This window comes from Ovis aries, chromosome 11, assembly GCF_016772045.2.
Source record: "Ovis aries strain OAR_USU_Benz2616 breed Rambouillet chromosome 11, ARS-UI_Ramb_v3.0, whole genome shotgun sequence".
In the NCBI taxonomy this organism is placed as follows: Eukaryota; Metazoa; Chordata; class Mammalia; order Artiodactyla; family Bovidae; genus Ovis; species Ovis aries.
In genome coordinates this window covers 34,717,106-34,729,297 of record NC_056064.1, presented here as the reverse complement: position 1 = coordinate 34,729,297, position 12,192 = coordinate 34,717,106, and the positions used below count along the sequence as shown (strand labels likewise).

At 58.2% G+C, this 12,192-nt stretch overlaps 1 protein-coding gene across 13 annotated transcripts in view; it reads left to right on the top strand.

The window, feature by feature from the left end:
• The window catches only part of MPRIP (myosin phosphatase Rho interacting protein), a 94,619-nt gene that overhangs the window by 62,503 nt on the left and 19,924 nt on the right, over positions 1-12,192 (top strand). For 12 of the 13 annotated variants that reach the window (XM_060395500.1, XM_027974752.2, XM_027974756.2 and 9 more), the window contains 8 exons: positions 349-490; positions 1,274-1,378; positions 2,683-2,739; positions 3,674-3,742; positions 5,819-5,908; positions 7,533-7,642; positions 9,724-10,261; positions 11,428-11,544. In XM_060395500.1, the coding sequence (XP_060251483.1) occupies positions 349-490; positions 1,274-1,378; positions 2,683-2,739; positions 3,674-3,742; positions 5,819-5,908; positions 7,533-7,642; positions 9,724-10,261; positions 11,428-11,544 (1,228 nt within the window). The remainder of the gene's footprint in view (positions 1-348; positions 491-1,273; positions 1,379-2,682; positions 2,740-3,673; positions 3,743-5,818; positions 5,909-7,532; positions 7,643-9,723; positions 10,262-11,427; positions 11,545-12,192) is intronic. The other variant, XM_042255764.1, reaches the window with a different exon arrangement.

Genomic DNA, 12,192 nt, shown 5'->3' with positions numbered 1-12,192 from the left:
TGGCTGCCTTCTACCAGTCTGTGGCTCAGGAGGGGGCGCTGGCGTGTGAGAGCCGAGTGTGTCAGCCCAACAGCCCGTGCGGCATCTGCGGTGCGGGGCTGGGAGGCAGAGGGCAGGGCCATGTCCAAGAGCTGCCCCGTGTGGAGGTGGGAGAGGAAGTGGGGGCATCAGGCGAGCTGGCCGAATGAGGGGTGTGTGCGGCCGGCACCCCACACGAGGGTGGCCCAGGAGCTCGGGTGAGCTGGCGTGGGGTGCTGGCTGCAGGAGCCCCTCAGACTCCGGACCATGTCCCCTTAGGCTCCGGGGACCCTGTCTCCCCGCTCAGTGGCCTCGTGCCCTCTCTTGCAGGAGGTCCCAGGTAATAGAGAAATTTGAGGCCCTGGACACAGAGAAGGCAGAGCACATGGAGACCAACTTGTCCACCGGGCCCTCAGCCTCAAGTGACACTCGACAAGGCCGCAGCGAGAAGAGGGCGTTCCCTAGGAAGCGGGTGAGCGTTTGGGCTCTGGGCAATACTGGGGCGGTGCAGGTGGTAGGGACGGGTGGCATATGGCCCCCCCATACAGCACATTCACATGTGGGTGCACTTCTGCCCAGCTTCCTGCTCTCGTTTCCTGGTCGTTTCTTGCGTCTCTCACCTTCTTCCCTGAGGGAACTTCTTGAGGGTGAGGCCCGTCTTCTGCATTTTCCTCTCAGGATTCCGTCCGTCTCTGCTCAGAGCTGCTCTCGTGCGCCTTGGGTCCCAGGTCCTAATTAGAGCCATTCTTCCTCTCTGAGGCCGTCTGGCCTTCCTTCTCATCTTTTCTGGCCATGGCCAGAGCCCTCGTTTCTCTGCTGAATCTCCAAGGTGGATTCTGCTTCTGAAACTCCCCTCCAGGGCCCCTGCTTCTTGAGGCTCCGCCAAGTCCACCCTCTGTCTTCCTCCTGTTCTCTCTGGGCTCTCCTGCTCGCTGCACAGAGCCCAGCTTCTTCCCTCTGTGAAGGCCCAGGGAGGATGGGGACCCGGAGAGCCAAGGGGCTTGTACATCTGCAAGAAAAGGCTGCCCTGTCCACCAGAGCGGCTCAAGCCCTGGCAGGTAGCTGGAGGCTCAGGACCAGGAGTCTGGGCGTGGGTCCCATCTGCACGCAGGTCCTGGCCGCAGGGGCAGAGGTGCCGAGGTACCAGACAGCAAAGCCCCATTCCTTGCCCACAACACGGCCCTGAAGCCCGCCCTCCTGCGGCTCCAGCAGATGAGGGACTGGCTGGTGCTGACGGGACTGCTCTCTGCCACAGGACCTCCCCAGCGAAGCTCCTCTCCCAGACGCCTCGGCCTCCCCCCTGTCTCCACACCGAAGAGCCAAGTCACTGGACAGGAGGTCCACGGAGTCCTCCCTGACGGTGAGCCCGGGCGCCTGTGCTCCGAGGCCTGGAGATGTCGCCCCTGCTGCTTGTCACAGGGCTCTGTCTGCTGGTGTCCGTGCTGGCTGCCCCCGTGCACGGGCTGTCATGTCTGTGTGAGAAGCAGATGCTGTGTTTCTGCCCCTTCTTTGGGCCATGTGGGCATCCTGAGCTCTGAGATCTCCGGCAGAGGAGGCCACCAGGACTGCAGAATTTTGGCTCCGGGGGTTGGGGCCACAGCACGAGCCTCTGCTCTTCTCGTTTTGAGTGTTTGTCTCTGTGGCGTCTTGGAGGCAGGAGCCCCTTCCCACCGGGCACGTCACTTGTTCATGGGGTCACCATGGAGGGGGCCTGGCCTTCGCTCCAGGGTGTGGGAGCTATGGCTGTTGGGTGGAGGTAGGGAGTGGTCAGGCAGGTCTGGCGGGACCACCGCCCCCTCAGGGAGCCCCGAAAGGCAGATCAGAGCCCCAGGAGTGAAGACAGTGGCTCACATGGGTCCCTCTTGCCTTCATCCTCGGCCTCCTGAGGAACCAGGGCTGGTCCCACCCTCCAGGCATGGGGCCCCCAGCGGCTCCTGAGCTGGACCAGGGCACACGCTCTCTCACCTGGAGTCTGGACTTTGCAGCAGAGGCTCCAGGGCACCCATGGCTGCTGGGTGTCCCTCCCCGGGGCACGTGTTCTCTTAACTCTCCTTGGGTCCTTGGACACTGCAGTGCTGCATCTCTGTGCACCTGGCCTTGCCACGCCCACACACGAGACACCAGCCAGGCCCAGGGCTGCGAGAGCCCTCCGGGTGCTCTCAGGTGCTGTCAGCACCTGCTGTCCTGGCTCTGCTGCTTGTAGGGAAGCGGGGGCTCAGGGTCATCCTGGCAGGCCAGTGTCTGGAGGCTCCTGGCAGCTCACTGCTGCGCCGTGCTCACACCAGGTGCCGTCAGTCTTCCCGTGGCTTTTATGAGACTCTCAGTCTCGGCCGTCACTGCTCATCTTCCCTCCACGCGAGATGCGGATGGCTCTGTCTGGACTGTTCTCTGCTTCCCGGCGGCCCTGCTGTGCTGCTCGTGGGCCGGGGGGCCACACCTGCGCCCTGTGCGCAACCTTGCCCTCCTTGGAGATGCACACACGAGAGTGGCTTGGGCAGCCCCTGCCAGGGCAAGGAGCCACATGTGCTCATCTGGCACGTGGAAAAGCCCCCTTTCCTAGGGCCCCTCACTGGAAGAGAAATGCCTGCCTCGTCAGTCCGCTTCTGCACAGATCCAGACACGAGGCTGCTTTTCTCTGAGCTGTTCTTTATTCCTCTCTCTTAGCCCGACCTGCTGAATTTCAAAAAAGGCTGGCTGACCAAGCAGTATGAGGATGGCCAGGTGAGTGGCTGGTACTGCCGTGGCCCCAGGCACCAGGGAGCAGGTGCAAGGTCCAGCTGGCCTTGTCCCCATGGGTGTGAGGGCACTGGCCCTTGTCCACCACCTCCAGGACTGTGACCACGACCCCATCTCCTCAGAAGTGGGAGTGTGGTGGGCAGTGGGGGCACCAGCCTGCCTGCTGCCAGCATGTGGACTGCTCTCCCACTCCTGGTGGGCATCAGCCTCAGGCCTGGGGATGCCCTTCAACCTGAGCTTCCCTCCTGGCCACATTCTGCAGAGGTTTCCTGAGAGCCCAGGTCCCCCAAGAACAGGCTCCGTGGTTGTGAGGTGGTAGGCAGCAGCTGAGATGCTGCCACAGGTCTGGGAGGAGCTGGCGGACTTGAGCAGAAAGACCAAGCCACTAGTGGCTGCTGGGGTGGAGACCAGGCCTCTGGGAGGCAGGAGAAGCCTCGGGTCCCTCTGTGAGACCCCCGGATGCCCCTCCCCACCCTCCTCCTCTCTCTCTCTCTCCCCTCCGTACCCACCCCGTCGGCTCTGCCTGCAGACTCAGCGCCCCTGTCGATCCTCACAGTGAAGACTGGGAAGTCTGGCTGGTTGTGATTGGGTCACCCCTGCTGGCAGCAGGTGGGCACCCCTCTGGCTAGACAGCAGGTGGCCGCAACTCACAGGCTGCCTCCTTGGGCTTGGGGGGCCTGGCTCCCCTCTGCAACCACACCCCTGTGGGTGGAGTGCCCACACCACCTTATCACAGGGGAGAAGGCGTGTGCATGTGGCTGCCTGTGGCCTGAGCGGAGTCCTGTGTGTGTGCCCCAGCCAGAGGGGCCACCTACTGTCTGAGTTCCCTTGCTCAGGGAGGTCCCCCAGGACCCTGGCTGTGGAGCGCCTCGGAGCAGGAGTGTGGAGTTCAGTCTTGATTTTTCCCCTTCTTTTTTAGTGGAAGAAGCACTGGTTTGTCCTTGCTGATCAAAGCCTGAGGTTCTACAGGGACTCGGTGGCTGAGGAGGTGAGTGTCTCAGGTCCACCCTGTGTGCTGACGGGTGGCCTAGTCCAGCCCTGGGGCAGACTCTGATGTTCTGGGACTGACTTCTGCTGGAAGTAGGCTCTCCAAGCCCTGCTTCAGCCCCTGGGATGGGGGGCTCCAGCAGCTTTTCTTGTCTGTGTTTTTTGAAAAACACTGAAAGATGTCTCATTTTAAAAGTCAGGATGAGCAGTTTTGTTCTTTCTACACGGAAATATTGTGGTGAATTGTCTTGCAAAGAATCAAACTAATGTATCTTGTCCCCTGTTTTCTGGACAAGGATGGGATGTGGCAGGTGAACTTGGCAGCCTGGTTGAGAGCCCTGGTTCCGTGGTTGAACACCAAACAGAAGGGCTTTTTCTTCATCTACAAAAAAACCTTCTCTTCTGAGTTTGGCATTCTGTTCCTACACCTTTCCCTTGCTTCCCACTCCAGGAATCTCCTTTGGGAGATACAGTCCCAAATGTGAATGATACTAGTGGTTCTTGTGCCTCTGGAAGCACAGGCGGCAGAGGCTGGTGGGCAGGCAAATGGGGAGTCGTGTGGGTGCCAGTGGCTGCGGGAGCGCACGCAAGTGCTGGGTGCTTCTCACAGTGTACTTCATGGGCCTCCGGAGACCCATCCAGGGTTTTATAACAAAAATAGTGCTGTAAGACTACAGTGCCGTTGACCTCTTCCCTTGTGCTGGCCTTTGTGCTGATGGTGGGTGCTTTAGCCAGCCAGGCTGCAGGAGCAGATAGCCAGTGTGTCCTTCACTGCGACACGTTTACAGTCTTACAGAAAGGGCCTTCACAGGACAGGAAAAGTGCTGATTACTAGTCTCAGCCTTCAGCACCTGCCGGAAGCTGGCAAAGTCCCTTGTGCTGCTTGTCCAGGCATAATGCCACCTCATGGGGAGCACCCGCTATGACCGCGCTGCCCTCTGCCACCCCCCCTCCTCACGGCCCACCATCTCTGCTTAAACACCAATGCACAGATGCGCACTCGATTAAATAAACCGAGTCTCTTCCTTCAAGGAAAACGACTGACAGAACTGTTACCAATAATTCAATTTGAGATTTTAAGAAAAACTGGAACTTTGGAAAACTTGTGTTCGTTGTCGCTCACCTGACAGTGTCCCTGAGCCTAGACTCCCTGATGAAATGGGCAATGATGACAGTGGACCCAGCGTTCGCTCCGGAACAAGGAGCACACCAGTGCCTGGGGACTCTCCCAGGAGACGGGACGTGGTGTCGCGCGTGGGTCAGAGGTCCATTCACGGAGCAGGGTAGAACCATGGAGGTTAACATAACAGCAAGGGCAGAAAGACTCCACTATGCAGTTCACCTTTAAGAAGCTACCACTTGTCAGAGAAGAACAGCCGCAACTGTCTGAAAAGACTTCCAGCCTGAGTCTGTGTGAGGCCAGGCCCTCCTCATACACTTCAGCCAAAAGCTGCCAGCAGACTGAGTTCAGAGACCCATGTGAGAATCCAGCTGTCCTCGGAAGTTAGGCCTTAAAGGCAGGTGCAAAAATCTCTTGCTGTTTTTTTGGGTTTTTTTTTCAAAATTTTTTTGATGTGGACCATTTTTTAAGTCTTTACTGGATTTGTTACAATGTTGCTTCTGTTTCATCTTTTGGTTTTGGCTACAAGGCATGTAGGATCTTAGCTCTGCAACCAAGGATTGAACAAACACCCCCTGCATTGGAAGGCAAAGTTTTAACCTGCCAGGGAAGTCCTGCAGGTTTTTTAAAATAATACTTTTTATTTATGAAATGGGTTTGTGCTCTTAAATGACTAAAAATTTTTATTTTTCTTTTTTTTTTTCAGTTTCTAATATGGCAAATATCAATAGATAAAAACCCCCATGAACAAAAGCTCTTTGGGGCCCTCAGTTTCTAAGAGTGTAAAGGAGGTCTGAGAACCCCAGCCTGGATGTCCCTGGCAGGATGGGGGTGGGGGTGGCATGGATGCTTCTAGGTGATGTGTGGTTGGCAGCACCTGCGAGAATACCTGTCCCGTAGACATAAAGCTCACGGGACACTGACCTTTACCTTCTAAACCTCTCACCTTCTCTGTAGGCAGCTGACTTGGATGGGGAAATTGACTTGTCTACGTGCTGCGATGTCACAGAGTACCCAGTGCAGAGAAACTATGGCTTCCAGATCCATGTGAGCAGGGTGGGGCTGGGCTGCAGGCTGGGTGTGAGGGGCAGGCCTTGGGCCTGACGGGCGGGCACCTCATCCTCTCCTTTTCTCAGTCCTGTAGCTCCCCACCCATCCCCACTCTGTGATCTCAGCAGAAAGCAGACGCCAGCATCTCTCCCTCGAGGCTGTCTAGAGCCTTTGTAGTAATAAGGTCTTTCTTTCAGTAGAACAGGGACAGCTGGAAAGAGGTGGGGTATGGGGAGTAAGAGTGAAGGTGTTGCTTCTTCAGCTCTCAGGGCACTAGCTTCTCATGCACTTATTCTTTGCTCATCGATGTAGCCGCTCACCGGAGTCTTTCTGCCCCACAACCTTGTGAAGGACTCCAATGTGCAAGGTGCTGTCCCATTCTCAAAAAAATTATTTGACTGGACAGATGGAGCACTTCTTACTGACCACTTTATCAAAGATGGGGGTTTAAGGATTATTCAGGGGTAGCCAGATGAGGTGATGGCACAGACCCCTGGCTATGCCAGCTGGCTGATGCCCACTGCAAGTCTGAGGGTGCTCCAGAACCCCCACAAGTCAGATAACTAGCTGGGAGGACTCAGCACAGGGAACACTCTACTTAGAACCGCAGACACACTCTAGCAAAGGGTACAGATTGGGATCAGCCCGAGGAAGCACCTCGTGGAGAACTGCGCTGAACAGGAAACTTTCACATCTTTGGGGACAGTCTCCCTATTGGCACTGACGTTTGGTAGCACACAGAGCTTCCAGCCTGGGGAGCTTGCTCAGGCTTAGGCCTGGCACCAGGCCCAAGTGTGTCCAGAGTGCTCATAGCAGCTTCATAACCCATCAACTGGATCGTTGTCCATGTGGTCAGGCAAGCTCCAGCCCTTCCCCCAGAGGCCAGCTGACATCACACAGCCAGGCGTCTCCCTCCCACACGCCTAGTCCTTTGGGCTGGCTAGCCCCCACTCTGCTCCACAGTGGTGCAGGGCAGAGGCCAGACCTGTCCCTGTGCTGTGCTGCGTTTAGTCGCTAGGTTTCCCGAATTGCACGTGGATTCTTTACTGACTAAACCACGAGGGAAGCCCAGACCTGTCTTTGGGAAAAGCTAATTCTTCCCTCCTGAGAGCGTGAGGTGTGCGACGGGCACCCAGCAGCCTGCCAGCTGCCTGCCAGCTGCCACCCTGGGCTCCTGGGCTGGGACTCCCCTCCTGACCTTTGGGCCTAGATCCAGCACGTAGCAGTGACCAAGGTTAACCAAACTCAGAGAAGACCGAGTTCAGAGCTGAAGGCCAGTGAATTCATAAGAAGGAGAAATCCATCCCCCAGTCCATTGGGCTGCAGGGCATCTGGCAGGGCACTCCACCTGTGACTTGGGGACTCTGATGATTCCCTGTGCCCGTGTTCTGCAGAAGGGAGAGGCATGCTCAGTGAGCTAGACCCCTAGCCGCCTCTGCGGACGGTGCTGGGGGTGGTGCCAAGTTCCTGCTCTCTGGGCCTCGTGCTGAGACCCCCTTCCCTCAGCCCCTCCCATCAAGAGCAGCTCCTCTGGGAGGGGCATCCCGGGGGTGAGTCCTTCCTGCGAGCCCTTTGGGGTCAGCGAAGGGCACTCATGGCTAACACCTTGTCTTCCGTGCAGACGAAGGAGGGCGCCTTTACCCTCTCTGCCATGACGTCCGGAATCCGGAGAAACTGGATCCAGACCATCATGAAGCACGTCCACCCGACCTCTGCCCCGGATGTGACGAGGTGAGCCAGTCAGGTGCCCAGGAGGCTCAGTGCAGCCGCCCTGTCCCTCTGTCTGTTACTTGCACTGCCCCCACACCCTGCCAGCCCTGCCCAGTGCATGAACTCCCTGGGGCCTGGGTGTAAGGCATCTCTGGCCGCTGAGCCCTGGTTGGTCAGAGGCAGCACCAGATGCTGTGTCCACAGGCCACCTCAGTGTTGCCTTTTCTTGGTCTTCCTGCCTCACTCCTGCATCTGCAGGATGTCTGTGCAACCAGGACAGATGTCCCTTTGGAGCTTTTGGTATGGGGGCCGAAGCTGGGGATGTTCCTGTGTTCATAGCCATGCTCTGGGAACCTCATCATTTGCCCCCCACTTTCCTCCTGCCTTGATGGTTAGAAACCTGCTGTTTTCATTTCACAAAAAGCAGATAGATCAGGATCTCTGCATGCAGCTGGTTCTGTGACACCCAGAAATCTGCTGCCTTCACTCCTGGCCTCAGTGCTTTCACTGGTCCTGAGAGTTTCTCCCTTACGCTTTTCGCTCCTGTAGTCCCAGTGTTTCTCAAGTGCCTCTCTTGGGCTGGAGGCCATGCCCGGAGGGTGGCCCTCGTGCCCACAGAGCACTCACGTCTCCTCCTGGGGGTGGCTTCACACCTTTGCCAAGTCCTGCCTCCCGGCTGGTGACCTACATTTTTGAACAGAGTCGGGAAAGGATCCTAAAGGGACTGTCCTTTCTACTCTTTCTGTCCTGTCCTGACTCTATTCCTTCTTTCATTAGACGAACAGAATATTTGGTTGTTCCTGAGTCTGTATGACCAGGAGCAGAGGCCAAGGCCCTCCCTGGGCTCTCTGAGGGACCCCATGTGGCTGGTCCAGCTCTAGGTGGGGGGATGTTGGCCTTGGGGTGTCACAGAGCAGGTGTGGGGCTCTGGCCTCAGAAGCAGCGTGGAGAACGTGCTCAGGCCCACATGGCTCGGGACAGGTGCCTCCCCTCCACATCAGGGCCACAGTGTCCTCCTGACAGGAAGAGACTCCAGTGTCAGTGGTCTGAGCCGAGGTGCTTGCCTCACTGTTTGCTCTGTGTGGGGGCTTTTATACTTTGAGGAAAGGATAGATGTTTTTAGTGCAGCTAAGGCATGCATGTCCCAGGAAGGTGTAGATGCCAGAAGTTGTAGCTCAATCCATGTGCTGCAGCCCCAACCTGGTGGGGTTGCAGGGGCTTCCTCTCCAGAGAGAGTAGCAGAGAGGTGGTGTGCTGGCCTGACCATCACACAGTTGGGGCCCTGGGCCAGCTTGCAGTTGGGTGTTGTTGAGAGGTCCATCCTGGAGAAGTGTGCCCAGGCATGTGGTCCTGGCCTGGAAGCCCCCAGGACAAGAGGGTACCTCTTCCGGAGGCTCCTTGTCTGTGTTCCCTGGAGGCCCCCAGCCCTAGCCCTTGCCACTCTGGGGCTTCCCACCCTGTGCTGAGGGCTTGGGTGGGACCAGAGGCCACTCTGCTCAGGCTGAGGGGGGTGTCTCGGGATCTTGTCTTCAGATGGCCACAACTTATGGTTGTGGGGGAGGGAGTGCACCTGGCTGCTGGGCAGGCAGGGGTGTCCTCCAGTGTGTGGCCCAGGTGGGCCACCAATCTTCTTGAGTCCTGACCAGTGAGCCCCTATGTGGTGCTGGCTCGTGGGAACCACCTGGGTCAGCCAGCTCAATGGCCCACAGGTGGTCCCAGGGCTGTCACACCAGCCACCAGAGTGGTTTTTTAAAACACAGACCTGACTGTGTTCCTTACCTGCTTATTGAAAACCCACAAGCCTTGAGGAAAGTAGCTGCTCCCGTTCACTCTGTCCCCACTGGCCCAGCACACGCTTCCCTCCCATACGGCCTCGTTTGGATGGTGGCTGTGCCCAGCAAACCTGACAGGGCTCTCAGACCCTCGCATCATCCAGCAGGAAACCTCTGGGCCGTTGTCTGCGGCTCCTTCTCTGCCTGCAGGGCTGAGCCCCCTGGGATTCCCCCCAGGGACTGCAGCTGAGCAGGAAAAGCACATAATGACAGCAGGGGCTGGGCCTGGTGGGGGGGGCCCCACCCGACCACTGTCTCTGGCCCCTGCAGCTCGCTGCCGCAGGTGAAGGCCCGGAGCGGCTCCCCCTCGGAGACGAGGCCGCTGGAAAAGCAGGACGGGGAGCTTGGGGAGCCCGACCCTGAGCAGAGGAGGAGCCGGGCGCGTGAGCGCAGGCGCGAGGGCCGCTCCAAGACCTTCGACTGGGCCGAGTTCCGCCCTATCCAGCAGGCCTTGGCCCAGGAGAGGGCCGGTGGCCCTCGGGCCGAGGCGGAGCCCGGGGAGCTGGAGCGGGAGCGCGCACGCCGGCGGGAGGAGCGGCGCAAGCGCTTTGGGACGCCTGACGTGGAGGGACCCAGTGCAGACGATGCGGCCCTGCGCATGGAGGTCGACCGGGGCCTGGGGCCGCCCACAGCTGCGGAGCTCAGGACCCAGAATGTGCATGTGGAGATCGAGCAGCGCTGGCATCAGGTGGAGACCACCCCCCTCCGGGAGGAGAAGCAGGTGCCCATCGCCCCCCTGCACCTGTCCTCCGAAGACGGCAGCGACCGACTCTCCACGCCAGAGCTGACCTCGCTGCTAGAGAAGGAGGTAGCGGCCAGGACGGGTGGGCGGGCTGGCTGATTCCATGCAACCCCCTTCCTTGGCCCTCTCTGTGCCCAACAGTGTAGGAGCCGTGGGCCTAGGCCCAAGGGCTTGTAGACCCCTCAGCAAACCAGGCACATAGACAGGTCCCAGATAAGTACTAGGAGGGCGGGCTGGGTCAGGGGGAGGTGCACACCAGGGCTTTCCATAGACCAGAGGGGTGGGTACTGCCATTGAGAGCCAGCGGTGCCAGAGGTGTGTGTGGGGTGAGTTGTGTGTATTACCTGCCGTTTCTGGGGCACAGTGAACAGGTAGGCTCCTGTCTGGGCACAGCAGCCTGGCACCCTGGGTAAGGCCGGAGGGGTGTACATGGCTGGCCTGCCTGCTGATTCCGATGTGCTCTTTACTTTGGGGTCTGATGAAACCATAGGCTGGGCAGCTGGCCTGCCTTCACCTCTCATCTTATTTTGTTAGATTCATGAGGCTGATATGTACCACTAGCATCAACATTTTTCTATGACTGTTAATACAATAATAGAGGCAAAACACAGTAAATTAACAGTCCAAAATCAGATTGCTCTAAACAGCTGGACTGCAGGGCAGCAGGCCACACACACTGGACTCTGAGACTGTTTCAGACAGCACAGTTTGATACGAAGGTCTCTGTGCCAGTCAGCACAGCCTGCAGCTGTAAGGGGCAGGAGCCGATGGCTGGACTCACAGCTGCTAGGAACCACAGTGAGAGGCTGCTTGCTTCTTGAGGACCCATCCTCACCAACGTGATTTTATACAAAATCCATCATGTCCAGCTCATCGAAGGGGGTTCTGTAGGAGCCAAGGTAGAGTCTTGGACAAGGTCTGCCTGGAGCAGCACAGGCCTTTTTGGCCATGCTGAGGACACCCACAGGACCCAGTGGGCAGTCTTCCCTCAGGCACAGGCATGGAGTCCTTGTTCCTGTAGGGCCTGGCCTGGTGCAGCCCCAGCATCTGGAAGCTAGTGGTGCCCATGCAGATTCACAGCCTAAGCTGAACTGTTGGTGCAGTGTAGACCTGACAAGCGCACCTGCTGGCGAGCTCCGCCACGCTGGACCAGGAGGACCACGAGGGCCATGCCATGCTGCTCCTGACCACTGCTGCCATCCTGCTTCACACGTGTGTCTTTTTGCCTGCAGTTGGAGCAGAGCCAGAAGGAGGCCTCAGACCTTCTGGAACAGAACCGACTGCTGCAGGACCAGCTGAGGGTGGCTCTGGGCCGGGAGCAGAGCGCCCGGGAGGGCTATGTGCTGCAGGTAGGGCTGAGGGGCTGCCACCCTCTGGGCACCCCCGGGCTTCATGTGCAGGACCCAGGCAGGCTAGGAATGTGCAAAACCAGTGCCAGGCTCTAGGGCCCGCTGTCGCAGGAGCAGGTGCTCTGGGCAGTGTGCTGCTACTGCTCGTATAACATTGGGAGAATCTGATGAACCCTCTACAGGCAAGGCTCTTTTGTTTTCTTCATAAAATATGGTTATCTTTCTCTTCAGCTCTCAAAGAGCCCAACATATATTTATTAATCAGTGTCACATGTTTGCAAGTCATCTCTAACTTCATAAGAACAGCATTAGTCTCATTTTACGGAAGAAACTGAGGAACAGACAAGTGCCTCCTTAGGATCCGCCCGTGGCAGAGCTAGGACCGTGTCTATGCCCCACCCACAGGGCAGCCTGGGACTGTCCACTCACCTAGCAGCCCCACTTCTTACTTTCTGCTGAGCCTGAGGTTTGAGGGGGAAACGTGGCTGCCCAGTCCCGAGCCAAGTGTCCAGACCCATCGTCTCCTGCAGGTGTCTCTGTGCCAGAGTGCCAGTCGCCAGCTGGTCTCAGGGAGCCGCGGGTCTCACCAGGCAGGAGGGCATCTGGGCAGGGCAGGCTGGTATGAGCTGCCAGTCCTGCAGTGCTCCA